Consider the following 15824-nt stretch of genomic DNA (forward strand, 5'->3'; position numbering starts at 1 on the left):
TTTTCCCTTCTCACTATCACATTCTCCTAAAATAATACAGCAAAGTTAAGATGAAGGTGGTTGATAAGGGAGTCTTGGCTTCCACTACATCATTCTTCGGAAATCCACATGCATCTGAGTATTTGCCTGTTTGGGCAAAAGCATTAATTCCACAAGGGGTCAAGAAGACCAAAATGTCTTGAGTTCTGTATATGCCTGTGATTCCCATCCTCACCTGCACACTCACAATATTTATCCAAAACTAACAGCAATTGTGTGTATGTTGAAGAGCATGTGAGCGCAGCCCGTATCATGCTTTGTAAAAAGATTGTTTCCACAGTCAAGGGTGTCACTGATACACGGCAGACTCCTTGTAAAGAATCAACAAGAAACTATTTCCTTTGGGACAATTTGGCTCAAGGTGAACACCCAAAGAAACTGGCCCTCCTTTCAAAAGGGCTGAGAGTTCAGTCACTAGTTTCTTTGTGACCTGAACAGGAGAGGAGCCATTCTACACAGGCTACCACCTGCTGCTTATTAGCAAGGTAAACCAATGGGTGTGGCCACAATTTGTAACCTGCTTCTTTTCTACAGTTCTTTATGTCTCTTTATTTTGTAAAAATATTTTGTGACAATGTTTGGTTTGGTATCATTTTGAGTGATTCTAAACTTTGAATCTGGGGCAATTACCACAAGCTGGGCAGTTATATATATTGTAATCAATCCAGGCCATTGTTTCCTGGGCAATTTTTATTAAAATCTTTTGAATTAATTTATGTATGTATGTAATCTCTACACCAAACATGGGGCTCGAATTCATGACCCCAAGATCAAGAGTCAGATGCTCTACTGACTGAACCAGCCAGGGACCCCGTTCCTGGGCAATTTTATAAACAGAGAGCCTGCTGATTAAAATGACAACCATTTACTGAAGCAGATTGGTGCCTGGAGCTTCCACCATGGTGATTCAAAAGCAGCATTTGGAAATAACAGGGATGGGAGACAAGGACCTTCGAGGAAACCTATGGTTCAGGCAAGCTTCCTCACCTAGTAGTTGGACCAGATTAGGATGCTTGATTTCCTTCATCACTGCAGCTTCCTTCAGGAACTCTTCCACCTCCATGGTATCTTCCTGGAAGGGGGAAAAATAAGAGAAAAACAAAAAACAAAACAGAAGAGGGACAAACCCCCATTTTAACCATTTGAGTCAACTCACAATCCTAAAACTACAGCTTTAAAAGGAGATACCTTTTGAATATTTTAGCAGATTACTTAAAGAAATTTTATCAGAACCTAATAATATGCTCCAGAGACATCCAATTAAGAAAGAAAAGTGTCCCCAAATCTATCCAACATTTGAAACTGGAGTGAAAATTACCATGGCAAGCAAAATTCAGCCACCACATCCCATCACAACTGAGACCTGGGAGACCTGGATGGATAACTCAGTGCTCTGATAGTTTACTTCCCTAGATAGCTCAGCCTTCAAAAGAGGAGACAGAAGAGTTAGCTGTTTACACATCTGTCTTCCTGACAAATTCCTTAAGGAGCAATACATGTTTGCAAAGCCATGCATATTGTCTCAGACTCAAAATATGCTTAATAAATGTTTGCTGACCAGAACTGATTACACTCATAGCCAAAGAGCAGCCCTTACACACGATACGCCAGAGCTACGGAGGTATATGGGAGATCTTCAGAGAATGGAATGAGTGACAACACTGTAATTGGACACTAGGTTGCTTAAAGAAGACAACGGCATCAGGAAGATTTCCATGACTATTAGGAACAAGAGAAGTGATCTAATCTCAGAGAGATGGGGGAGCACAAGGCAGAGAGCTCAAGGACAGAAGGGAGAGCCCGTGATCCTTGAGCACTGCATGAACAATGCTATCCAGCAGGGGTCATTCTCAGGAAGCAAAACAGCTTGTTTTGCATTTATAACTTAGAATCTGCTCCTAACCTTCCACTAAGCCTCCAGAGACCGGCCTTCCCCGCATGGGGTCTCCCTGCGCTGCGGTGAGTAATCTGCCCCCGCACTGTCAGCCGTGGCACGAAGGTTAATCATCAAACTGTCGATGTGCTTGGCACCGGTGGGTGGAAAGCGTTCCAAAGTTAAAGAAGGGCACACTCATATTTCCAAGTGATTCAGCACAAAATAAAAAAAAAAGACTGGAAACTGTAAGTCTCAGCAACCCACCTTCAATGTTTTCACAGCAACCGTAAGGCTGTATTTCTTCCAGACGCCAACATAAACTTCTCCATACTGCCCCCCCCCAAGTTTGTGCTTCATGGTAATATCCGTTCGTTCCATTTCCCACTTGTCATGGATGGGGGACACACCATAGACTGTGGGCTTATTGCACTTGGGCGCTGGGTAGTGTAACGTCGTCACCAGCCCGTCGGCCACCGTGGAGTGATGGTGCACGAGTTCGGCCAGGGTGCTAAAGCGGCTCTCAGCAGTGACGTACACCTGGTGAGGCAGGCGGGAGGAAAGCTAAAGCAACTTGAAAAGAGGTCAGAAAACCTTTTTCAAAGCCCATTAATTTCACTGGTCTGAAGATACAAAGATAGAAGGTCATCTTACGGAGGTAAATGAAAGAATTAAATGATGATGGGAAGGGGCAACACAGAACTTAAGTTTAATCCTCTTTACACCACTCTTCCCGGGTTTCCTAAAGAAGCTCGGGGCGGGGGGGGCTTCCAAGCTATCTTTCTGGATCATCAAGATCCACCCAAGATCATGGGTCTTCAAATATTTTGAAGCAACAAGACTGTGAAACCCAAATCCGTAAGACAGAAGCAGAGATGCTGATTTAAGTAGGGAAGGGGAGAGACCTGGCCTCTTCTGAAAGGCCATGAAATACCAACTCAGAATCTTGTACAGAACATAACTCGAGAACCACTGGGTTTCCATTTTTTTTGGTAGGAAGAGAGTATTTAAGGATCTTACAATTTTTACTTAATTAGGATGTGCTTTTGAGTAGCTAGGCTATTAAAAAAAAGAGCCACAATTTTATATCCGGGTTGTTAACAAAACAGTAATTTGTGACAAGTAATTAAAGTATAAAAGATGAGCAGTCTTTGAACCCTATCTCCCAAGGGAGCTAGCTTACTGTTTTTTAAAAAAGAAACTTGTGTTGTATACAGAAGAACACATAATACATGCAGAATTGATGATTTTTACAAGGTGAGCTCACCCACATAAACCTCTCCCACACCAAGAATTATAACACTACCAGCATCCTCCCAGCTAAGCTATTCACTCCTTCAAAGATAACCACTCTCTGGACTTCCAACACCTTACATTAGCTTTGCCTGCTTCTGAACTTACACAAATGGAATCATACTATGCATTGTTGTGCCTGCCTTTCTTTCATTCCACTTTTCTTTATTGTGATATAATTCACATACCATAATATCCACCATTTTTAAGTATACAATTCAGTGGCTTTAATACATTCACAAAGTTGTCCAACCATCACCACTATGTAAGTCCAGAACACTTCCCATCAGCCTACAAAGAAACCCCATACCATCAGCAGCCATTCACATTCCCCTCACGCCCAACCCCTGACAATCACTAACTCCTTTCACTCAGCTTTACATGTGTGAGACTCACCTACGAATGGGTCAACACACTTTTCTGCAGAGGGCCAGAGTAAATATTTTAGGCTTGTGGCCACAGTGCCTCTGTCATAACTACTTAAAGCTGCTGTAAGAATGAAGAAGCAGCCATAGACAATACGTAAACAAGCAGGTGTGGCTGTGTTCCAATAAAATTTTACTTACAAAGGAAGGCAACTGGGCGGGCCACAGATTTTTGTCAGAGTGTATACAGCAGGACTACATTCATTTTTTTGTTATATGAGATTCTATTTTATGAATACACAATTTATTAATTCATTCTGTTGTTAGACAATTAAGTGCTTCTAATTTGGGACTGTTACAAATAATGCGACTACAAACATTATGTACATGTCTTCTGTACACATATGCACTCATTTCTGTTGGGTATGTAACCAGAAGTAGAGCTGCTAGGTCCCTCCTACATTATCACTTATCTGATTCTATGTGGTTTTATCAGGAGACAATATGTCTGCAGGGTGATGCAAAAGAGAAACATTAATAATTATTTCCTACTTTGTAGCAGCCATTATGTTTTAAGGAAATTATTTCATTTAATCCTCATGACGATCCAATAAATTGGGATGAGAAATTGAGGCTTAGAGTAAGGTCACAAAGTTGACAAATATCAGCGGTGGAGGTACCCAGCAAACCAGGTCTGCCTGCTCTTGGCAAAGCCTGTGCTTCCCCTACTATGCATATCACACAGACCGAAAGAACAGAACAAATGACTCGATGTAAATTTACTGTTCAATAGAACGGACATAAACCTATGCTTCACAGTTTATAAAGTAAAACAGCTCCATTCTAACACAACCACTCTACAATGGTTGGTCTTTCCAACATGTACATTGCTAAATGGCTGATTAATCTATTTATAGTAACATACATTACACATCAATCCCAGTCTCAGAAGCCCAAATTCTTACTCTGTGAACTTTCTGGTAGAGATTATTATAATTTTCAAAGATCCAAGGCTTAATTTGTCAATTCTCTACAACATATTGGATGTACCTATATATATCTGTGTACTGATGACGATTAGAACTGCTAACTTATACAGCAGTTTCCTTCATCACCTTCAAATCTATCTCATCATTAAACTATTAATGTAATACTGTTTTTAATTCCCATTACCATATTCTTTTGAAAAGAGTAAGCTTTCACATGCCAAATGGCCCAAATTCACATCAGTGATTATTTTATTTCATGTCTGACAGAAAAACTATATTCTTTAGTCATTCTGAGTATTTTTTCTAAAGAAGGGCCAGTCTACACCTACAGGCGGTACTGGCCAGTCTTACCTTGCCGTCTGTGGTGGTATTGATCCTGTAGTGATACACACGCCCCTCGTACCTGAGCGAGATCGACAGCTGCCCGGGGCTGCTCTCGCTTTCTCGCACCAGGAAACTGCCATTGATTAGACTGCTGAGTAGGTACTCTGCTGCACTGCGCGACACGGGTCCATGGTACCAGGAATGTTTCTCCAAGCTGTTCACTGGGGTGATGTAGTTGCTTGGCACCCAACCTTGTCCATTCTTGGAGCGAACTTCACTCCACTCACCATTCTGGTTATAACCAAGGACTCGCAGCTTTTCACCTAGCCAGGAAGTCATCAGAGAAGAGAAGATGTCAGGGCTTTACCTCAAGCAGCAGCAGTCTATTGTCAAACTCAGAACCCAGTGAAAAAGCAATCACAAACTCTTATGGCAACATTTTTTTAAAAAACAATGAAAACAAACTTGGCTGTTCATCATATCCTGATTGATCACTTTAGCCTGTAGCTTAAACAGAAGCAGCCTAGTTAGAAATAACCTTCTGGCATTTACTAATGGTTTTTACACCAACTAAAAAAATGTCTTTAGGAAACTCCATGTGTGGTATAGTACAGTGGCATACAAAGATAGAAAGGTTATGAACCCATAAATACAAAGACAATGATGGTTGCCAGAGGGGAGAGGGTGGGGCAATGGGCAAAATGGGTTAAGGGGAGTAGGAGATACAGGCTTAAATCCCTTTACAGAATGAATAAATCACCAAGATAAAAGGTACAGCAGCATAGGGAATATAGTTGATGGTATTATAATAGCATTGTGTGGTGACAGATGGTAGCTACACTTGAAGTGAGCACAACATAACGTACAGAGTAAATCACTACGTTGTATACCTGGGAGTAATGTAATATTGTGTGTCGACTATACTTCAGTTAAAAAAAAGACAGAAAGGTTATCCTGGAAAATGACACAGTCTCACCCCTCAAAAAAAATTCATTTTTTCTCATAACAGTTTGTCAAGGAATATATCTTAGATATGGTTCAATGTTAATAACAATCAAGGTTTAGGGATAAGAAATATGAAATACAAAGTTACTTCTAAATTTCAGTTGGCACCGAGTCCAAAAAACCATTTATGTAAAAAACAAAAAAAATAAACAAGAAAACAAAACAAAATAGAAGCACAGACCATAGAGCTTTCAGCCATGCTTTCAGAAAGAAAACTGCCTGGGGGGCAGGCAAGTAGAACTCCCAAAGCACATTCCAGGACTCAAGTTTTAACAGTTATAGTTTCCCAACTTCCCTCCCATTCCCCATGAACATGAGTCAGTCCTATTCATTCCTCTAAAATTAGTATGTGGGAAGGGAAGCTGACACTGAAGCTGGAACCCAAGACAAGTTACTCAGAATGTCTTTGCTTGCTATCAACGTCAATGTCCTTGATCTCTCTGTTAAAGTTGTGAACACCAACTTTAAACTCCCTAATATACATTTTGCCCCTAAACTTGCAACTCAGACAAAACAGGAAAGGATAAGGGATATCGTTAGTAACAACTAATAACCTAAAGAAACGCTATAAGGCCTTAGGCCCTTATCTCTGAGAGATGCACGCCTTCCTACAGAGTTCACACCTACTTTTCAGTGTCAGCAGAAGAAAACCAAACCAATTTAAAGCACATGGCCCACTAGTTATCAGGCAAAGGCCACTGAGGAAAAGCTCAAAATCATTATTCTGGCAGTCATCAAACTTTTCCAGCAACCCACAGAAATGTTTACCATAGGGTAACTTTATCAGCTCCCACTATCTCACATTGACACCTGGATGTGAGACGTTCAATGACAAAAACCTAGGAGTATATACTCATAAAATACAAGTATGTACAGATGGATAGATAGGTGTGTGTGTGGTGTGGTTGCGGAAATGCACCAGTGCACAGATAAATACTCCCCAGCCATATCTGCAGGAAAACAAAAACAAAAAACTCAGTGCTACTAGAAAAGCTAAGTAAAACTTGTTCCTCTGTAGCTTTTCTCTATTGTACCACAAGAACTAGAAAAAATAGACATCAAGTATATCATTGTTGCTTCCTTACAAATAATTGGTAATGGCAGGTCATCATAAGTAGGATACAGTCAAAAACCCTAGGTTTTTGTTTGTTTTCCTCCCTTTGGAAGTTAGGAGGAGAATTTCCTACTCTGGAAGTTGTGAGTACCATGGAAATTGACAAGGGTATGACTAATGGGATGTACTGACAAAGAAATGTTGGGAGAACTCTGTTTTGTAATTCAAGCAAAAAACAATCTCAAAGAAGGAACTAAAATAAGTATCGTTATTTTTCAAATATATTTTCTTGTCCTTGAAAATAATAAAATAGCTTTAGCATGACATCATTTTTTTAAAAAGATTTTATTTATTTGAGAGAGAGAGAGAGAGAGCATGAGAGTGGAGAGGGTCAGAGAGAGAAGCAGACTCCCCGCTGAGCAGGGAGCCCGATGTGGGACTCGATCCCGGCACTCCGGGATCATGACCGGAGCCGAAGGCAGTCGCTTAACCAACTGAGCCACCAAGGCGCCCGCATGACATCATTTTATATCAATAAGAATCTGATAGAAAAATCTGACATTTCATGGGGTTTAAGACAAATCACTGTTCGCCATGAGAGAACAAGAATCCCAGCCCTTGAGCTGCACACTAGCAGTTGCCATAAATGGTAACTAAGGTATCAACAGATTGTCTTTATCGATGTTTCCTTGGTGACGGAGCTATCTTGGAAAATGGTGACATGAAAAGTATCTAGGAAAGAATGTACTGAGTCACTGCTTCACAAACTTCTCCACTGAAGTATTGACAAAGGTAAAAGAGTGTGTTGTAGCCCAAAGAGACTAATGCACAGTATAAAATTCTTTGAAATCCTGTTTTATCCTAATACTTTGTGTAAAATTTTCCCTCAATGCATAAACCTCACACACATACAAATACTACCACCATCCCCCCCCGCAAAACCACCCAAAGTCTTCAAGTAACTTGACACTAGGAGATCACACACGTTACTTTTTCTACGCCTTTGACACCTCCTGGCATAGGTTTATGTATGTGCCTCACACCCACTCTGGAACACATCTCTACCCCAGTTTGAGTTACAGGTGTCTGCTCTTGATTAATGTGGCTGGATTTAAAAAATAGATGCATATAAAAATTTTATAAAAGGGTAACATTCCCTGAATGGAGGCCTATCTTAATTTGGTATATTCACTCCCATTTAATACCTCATTCTGAACCTCACAAAAAAAAAAAAGGCGTATGTTTGACAAATTATCATTTAAATTACAATTTCACTTAAGTTAAAAATTATCCTGAAATAGGAGGAGGCTTTCATAGGTTCAAAAAAACAAGCTTAGGCAGATTAGCAATCCAATTCAAGGACACAATGAGAATGTCCCATGCTGCTTTCTTTCTTTCATTTTTTTTTTTTTTTAAAGTAATCTCTACACCCAATGTGGGGCTCAAACTCATGACCCCAAGATCAAGAGTCTCACACACTACCGACTGAGCCAGCCAGGACCCTTTCTCATAAAAGTTCCACATTTTCTTTATTCAAAAAACTAATAACGGATGATTTTACTTGGTCACGTTCTTAGTCCTCCCTTTTATAAGAATTTTCTACTGAAATAAACTACTACTCTCTTGAGAGCATTAGTACAATAGAAACCCTTCCTATGACTCCTTTCACTAACCCATTTAAACAGAGATGAGAGATCTGTGTCAGCCAATGCTACTCAAAGCAGGTCCACAATAAGACACAACACATTGCGCCAGAATATGAAATCACTGGACTACTTTCTTCTTGTTGAAAGTCTTGCTCCAAAAAAAAGAAAATGTCAGCTGAACTAAATAGTAAGTACTATGCTTAGTGATGTAGTCAGTTTACATATTGGGAACAAGTACTTAATCTTAACAATGAGGACTGGTAACGAACTGTTCTCAGACAGGCAGTCAGCTCAGGGACAACACTGAGTAGCACCCGGCTCCGGCAACATGACTCATCTTAGCCACAGCTCCATGAGAAGAGATGTGTAGTAAACCTTACCGTCACATAAGACGAATGCTGGCATATTACAGAGAGTACTGAATCCTGAGAATGAGAAAAGTTTATGTATATACCGTGTGGTGCTTTTTCTAAAGTACTTTATATCCTCTTACCCTTAATAAGCCCTATAAAGGAGACAAACTAACACTATCCCATACACAGGTTTTTTAAAAAACAAAAAACAAAACCAAGATAATGAACCCCAAAGTATTTGGGCCCAAATCACCTAATTTTAGTCAGAGACAGAATCTAGAACAGACCCCTTTATTTCTTAAGCACTAATGAAAACTGAAAAGTGAAGCTCACCTTTAGTGATGCTGAGTGTGTTATCACCACTGGCTACGAAATCATAAAGTGCAACAAAGAGATTAGGGTCGCTCTCAGTGGCTCCAAGTAGGTTCTCCTTGGAGCTCCACCTGATGGCTTCGTTCAGTGCCTGGGGTTCAACATCACAACCATAGGGGCGGTGCAAGGCTTCTGAAAGACATAAAAAGAGAAAGGAATTCACGGTAAGTTCAACAGTTAAAAATTCACTTGAATTCAGTACGTACACAGTATTCTAGCTGCTGGCATGTATACACCGACGGCTCCAGAGTGGAGAACTGTATAATATGGAGCCATGAAGAATGAGCAAATGGCACTGTCTCCTAAGCTTCAGAGAAGTCTACTTGTTGAAAATGTAACAAGACAGAGAAGAGATCACAAAACGAGCATTTAGCCGTGATTTATATGTACTCACCAAAATCAGAAATAGAAAAAGCAGTTTTCTCAAAATGGAAAAAAAACCTCAAAAAATGGCAATTCGTTTTATAAAACATATAGGCTCTTTTGTGGTGGTGGTGGTTTTAAGTTCTGTTTTATAAGTCCTCCCAAACTACCCTTCTTCCCTGACCCTCTCCACATAAAACAAACTGTGGAAAAGATAACAGAGACTTTAAGAAATATGTATATATTGCATAAATCCAGATCCTCCACTTACATATAGAAAAATTATAGAAACAGTGCTTCCAGAGAAAAACAAAAAAACTAAAATTCTGTTAAACAACAGAAAAATGTTTTGGCTTTATACAAATATTCTTGGCACTCCAAAATACCTTTGTATTACTATGCACTGTCTAGAATGTAACAGCTTCCAACTGTTGTTTTAAAAAGTTTTTACCTTATTTTCTTTTCCTAGGTGGTACATTTTGTAAGTATCTTGAGAACTTAATTGAAGGCTCTAGAAAATATCACCAACAATAGCCATTTGAGTATCTACCATGTGTAAGGGTTGAAGCCTTGTAAGACCTGGTTTTTTCCTCAAGGCTTTATGGGTTCCTAAATTTAGTCACACTACACAAAATCGGTGACCCCTATAAAGATCACCTGCTTCTTGCAGTCCAGGTCACTTACACAAAAAATACACTGTGTCTTCAGTAGTGATTTGCTCAATCACAGGAACTGTTTATAGCGGCTGTCTGCCACTCTCCAACTACCTATTGTGACGTAACAACACTTTTCTAGCATCTCTCTCTCTCCTCCCTCCCAATTCATTCTTAATTTAAAATTGACTATTATATCTGAAGGAGAAAAACCCTTGAATCTGTGGCTTTATTTCTTTTCAACCCCACCCCCTCCTCTCCATCTCTACTGCCAATGCCTCAGATCCGATCCCGACCATCTCTCACCTGGACTACTGCCTCCAGTCTTGTCTCCCTCAAAGCCATCCTCCACACAGCTGGCAAAGTGATCTATTTAAAACAAAAATTTGACCAGGTCACTCTTCTTAAGATTCTTTAATAGTTCACCATCAAGCTAAAATCTCTTTAATGGCCTTCAAGGTCTTTTATAATCAGGTCTCTCTACCTACTTCTCCTGCTTACATTTCCCCCCTCCAAACTTCAAATTCTAAACTTTAACACACACCACGCTTCCTGCTTTTTTGTGCCTTTGTTCACATAGTCCTGGCTACATAGGATATGATCTCATCCCACCCTTCTTTTGACTGGCTCACTTCTCCTCATTTTATAATACTCAGCTCCAACGTACCCTCCCCTAGGAAGCCTCACATGCTCCCTACTACCTGTATACACTTGCTGCATTTGGACCCTCTATCTTTATCTTTACAATATCCTCAACTGATGTTTATTTCCCAAACTTTACAATTATACTCCTTAGCATGAGAACTGTATCTTTTTTCTAGCAAGAGTTACATACTATGTGTTCAGTAACTGTTGACTGAATGACCAAATTATACAAAAATATAAGTGATGGGAAATAGTGAGATGTATTTTAATCTTAAAACAGCATTAACCAATGTTTTAAAAATGGCTTCATAACGGTCTACAGAAATTCCTGTAGTAGGTTGGATTGTAATTTTCCTAATAGTTTTAGAGTTCACTTCATCACATTCCTTCCTCCTCTTAAAAGGAATGTATCTTTATAATTTCAGAGCTAATTTTGTTTCCCATTAAGAATATTATGACAGGAGCGCCTGGGTGGCTCAGTCGGTTAAGCGGCTGCCTTCGGCTCAGGTCATGATCCCAGGGTCCTGGGATCGAGCCCCACGTCGGGCTCCTTCCTCAGTGGGGAGCCTGCTTCTCCCTCTCCCTCTGCTTGCCACTCCACCTGCTTGTGCTCTCCCTCTATCTCTTATCAAATAAATAAATAAAATCTTAAAAAATATATATGACAAATCTGAAGGTATGCCCAGATGCCCTGAAAAGTTAATATGAATCAGATGTATTGCTCCTTGTTTAAATGCAGTTACAAGGAATGGAAACAGCTGGATTATGTACTAAAATAACCAATTAGGATTACCAAACAAAACACCATATTCTATGATACATCCTTCAAACAAGTCACACGTACTATGTTTCTCTTTATGCTTGAGAAAGTATCCACTCAGAATTTCCATGGGGCTACAAAATGCCAATCCTTTATTAAAATGAAAAGAACTGCCAAAAAAGTATAGAGAATATTTTCATATTTATTAGATTCTATACTGAGTATCACATGATCCTCACTAATAAATGTTTCTTGCCAATGATGGTGTTAACATTATAATGTTTGATAACAGTTCAAGTACATGTTCTTCTTTTTGGACAGAAGTCCCCCTTGTTTGAGATTATAAGAGGAACAAAAATCAAGGGTAACAAGAATTCCTGTACTATCAATGATGAAGTTAGAAACAATAATTAAGCAGATATTGAAACTAACTCTTAAATCCTAGCAGGCCAAAACCAGCAAATGCCATACAATTACACCTTACTTTGTGAAACCCAATATATAAACACTTAAGGTTTACAAAACTAATAATTTTAGTGAACATCTACTATACGTCATTCTGAGCTTCAGAATATAAAGATTATAAATCACCAATAACACTATTTGGACTTAGAAAAAAACACTCTCCGTTCTTTCCCCAAATCTGCTTCTCCCCCAGAATTTCCCATCTCAGAGGCAATTTCTTCTTATCAGCTGCTCAGGCCAAAAACCTTGAAGTTTGAATACAAACTTCTAGCTATAAGATGAGTAAGTTCTGGGCAATTAACATATAGCACAGTGATTATAGTTAATAATACTGTATTATCTACTTGAAAGTTGCTAAGAGAATAGATACTAAATGTTCTCACCACAAAAAAAGAAATAATTATGTGATGTGATGCAGGTATTAGCTAATGCTGTGGTGGTAATCACTATGCAATATGCAACTATCAAATTGACACACTGTATGCCTTAAACTTACAAAATTAATATGTCAATCAAATCAATAAAACTGGGGGGGAGGGGAACACAAAAGGAAAAACCTTGGAATCACTGAGGACTCCTTTTTTGCATCCAATCCATAAGGAAACCTCTTGGCACTGCCTTCAAAAACAGACCCAGAATCTATCTACTGCTCACTCCCTCCCCCACTACTACCCTGTTACCACCATCATCTCTCTCCTGGGTTTTACCACACTCCTGATTTCCACACTTCGAGCCTTGTTCTCTATTATCAACACTCCAGCCAGTTTTTAAAGCATAAGTCAGATTGTGTTACTCCTCCACGGCAAACTCTGGTTCCCTACCTTAGAGTAAAGAGCAAAAGCCTTATGAGAGCCTGCGAGGCTCTTCACAGCTTGTCTTGCCCATACTTGCCTATACTCCCTCCCCCAGTTTACCTCATTCTGGACACTGGCCTCCCTGCTATTACTTGAACAAGGCAGGCACCCTCCTGCCTCAGGACTTTTGTACTGGCTATTTCTTCTGTCTAAAAAATTCCTCCCCCAAGACATTCACTTCACTCAAATGTGACCCTCTTGGTACAGCATTCTCTGACTCTCCTATTTTAAAATGGGGCTATTCCTGACAACACTCCCACCTCCCCCCATGTCTCCTTCCCTATGTTCTCTCCATAGCTCTTATTACCACAAACGATATAATTTACATATATTTATGTATACTATCTAACTTCCCCCAACTAGAACATCAATTTTATGAGGACAAGGATTTTTGCCTGCTTTGTTCACTGATAAATTCCAAGCACTCAGAATAGTGCATGTATATAAGAGTCTCTCAAAAAGCAATGAATCATGTGTACTGTTATACTCACATGCTGTACCGCTATGAGAGGACAGAATAGAAAACAAAACTCTGGATCAAAAAAGGTTTCAGAGAAGAGAAGGTATTTAAATTAGATGAGCAGGAATTGTGCACCGATGACAGAGTGACAGGCTGTCAACGTGCAAGGACATGTCTACGACATGCGATTCATCTGTACTGGAGACAAGCTCCATCAGCTCAAGGGAGGTTTGTTAAAGGCAAGTTCAGCTTCTTAAAAACCACGTTATTTGAAAAAAGGCAAAGAGCACAATTTGATGTAAACTTAAAAAGATGTATATAGGCCAAACAATACTGTACATTTCTCAAATATACAAAATAACAAATACAGGATAAAAGCAATTTTTGAGGCCAAAGTACTAAAAGAACCATGACTTGGAAAACAATCCTTTTTATTCCCCACTCCCTGTCTTCCCATCCCTGCTTCTATGATCTTTTTGGTCAAGTCAACGATCTTATTTCCTTCCTTTCTTCTTTCTTCCCACTCACGCTTTTGTTCTCAGAGAACTAAGGGTCAATTTCCTGTACAACCCGTCTGCACAGGATATCCACTTAAACACCATCCTATCCTCTAGCACCAAACAAAAGGGAAAATGTTTCAAAGACAAAAAACAGCATAACATTTTCCTGAGGCCAAGAATGAACATGTATTAAATCATAAAGAGTTGAAGAACTAAATGCAGAAGAACAAGCTAAGGAATAAAGGCAAAAAAAAAAAAAGCCTATAGGAAGGGCAAGTAAATGTCACAGTGTTATTCAGTGGGTCTAATCTATGCCACTTTCCTCATCAGCTTAAAACAGACACAGCTGGATGATTCAGATGTACTGTACCCGCACAAATGCAAGTGTGAAGGCTGGGAATGGGTTTTATGAACAATGTGAAGTGACTACTATATATTCGGTGCCTTAGTGGGTTAATCTTTCATTAATCGCTGTTACTGAGGTAGATCATGGACTTAAGATGAGACAACAGAAGACCTGATTTTCACTTATGTAACACAGGACCCAGGTAACAGAAGTATGACTATTAATTAAAGGCAATTTTATTACTTTTCTTCTGATAGACTTGCAGAAGACAATAAAAATAAGGCAAAACATAGAAACAGCAGTTTGTACAAAGTATATTATCAGGATTAAACAAGTTAAAATCCTGAATAAGACTCAGACTCAAATCCAGAGATAATTCCTAAATTTAATGTTTAATTTTATTAAAAAACACTGTCACCAATTAGTCATTCAATAACTTTTATCATTTTAATTAGAAATTTGTCAGGTAAGTAACGAGAAATAAATAAAAAAATGTTTCAGTTGAGGCATTCATTTCCAAGCATTTTACAAATCCTTATCTTGCCCGAATTCTACTTTATCTGATTGCTTATTCTCTAAGAAACTACTACTTTTTAATACCTCTTTTAAAAACTATGTAAAGTGGTTGGATAAATCATTCAACAGTTCTCAATATAACTTAAGTTCTTCATATCAAGCCATATATATCTTAGCACCACAAAATATTACCTATTATTCACTTGTTCTTTCTTTCAGTAAGTTCTTACTGAGATCCTACTATGAAATACCAGAAACAAAGCACATAAAACTTCACTGGCCAACAATGAGGACAGTAATGGAGAGAATTTTTCTGAAATCTCCATTCACGCTTGACTGCTGTGATTATCTACCCTCCCCCAACCTATCACCTCCGAACCATACCTGTCAAGTTGGGTACAGCAGTGTCTGAGGCCTCACCACTACACAGGCAGCAAAGCGACGACGTGTCCTGATCTCTGCCATAACTATTGGGCGGAAGCAGGACTGTTCCAAGGACCATTCCTCTGCCCAGAAGCACAAAAGTTAAATTGTTCTGTGTAGAGAAGTCTTAGAATTCCACTCCCTGACAAGCAATGCCACATGCATGTGGCGTTTACTCATGTACTCAGTGGCCACAGGGAACCAATAGGAGGGTAAGCATTTACAAGTCCCCAAGTGGGTGGAGAGTAACCTAAAGGAAAATGTCTAGTAATCAGCAAAGACTGAGTCAGAACAGGGTTATTCAGAAGAACATCTGGGAATGTTTTGAAAAAATAAATAAAATAAAAAGCAACACACGTCAGAGTCACAAATAATAAAGTATGTAGGGATCAGTCAGTACATATTGATGGGATTTTGTTCCTAAATGGATGATGAAGTAAGCCTGTAGAGAAAAGTTTCCTTGGAGAAAACCTGTTTACAATAAAACACCAAATACACTTTTAAAAAGAGGTAACGCCCTAAGGAG

General features: G+C 39.2%; 1 protein-coding gene across 6 annotated transcripts in view; it reads right to left on the reverse strand.

The window, feature by feature from the left end:
• The window catches only part of ABL2 (ABL proto-oncogene 2, non-receptor tyrosine kinase), a 112954-nt gene that overhangs the window by 17115 nt on the left and 80015 nt on the right, over positions 1-15824 (reverse strand). For 2 of the 6 annotated variants that reach the window (XM_036120929.2, XM_036120925.2), the window contains exons 2-6: positions 10636-10698; positions 9275-9445; positions 4911-5206; positions 2180-2452; positions 1027-1111 (exon numbers count right to left, since the gene is read on the reverse strand). In XM_036120929.2, coding sequence (XP_035976822.1) covers positions 1027-1111; positions 2180-2452; positions 4911-5206; positions 9275-9445; positions 10636-10698 — 888 coding nt within the window. Of the gene's footprint in view, positions 1-1026; positions 1112-2179; positions 2453-4910; positions 5207-9274; positions 9446-10635; positions 10699-15259; positions 15408-15824 lie in introns of those variants that run through there. The other 4 variants (XM_036120932.2, XM_036120927.2, XM_036120926.2 and 1 more) reach the window with 3 other exon arrangements.

Source organism: Halichoerus grypus, chromosome 7, assembly GCF_964656455.1.
Source record: "Halichoerus grypus chromosome 7, mHalGry1.hap1.1, whole genome shotgun sequence".
Classification (NCBI taxonomy): Eukaryota; Metazoa; Chordata; class Mammalia; order Carnivora; family Phocidae; genus Halichoerus; species Halichoerus grypus.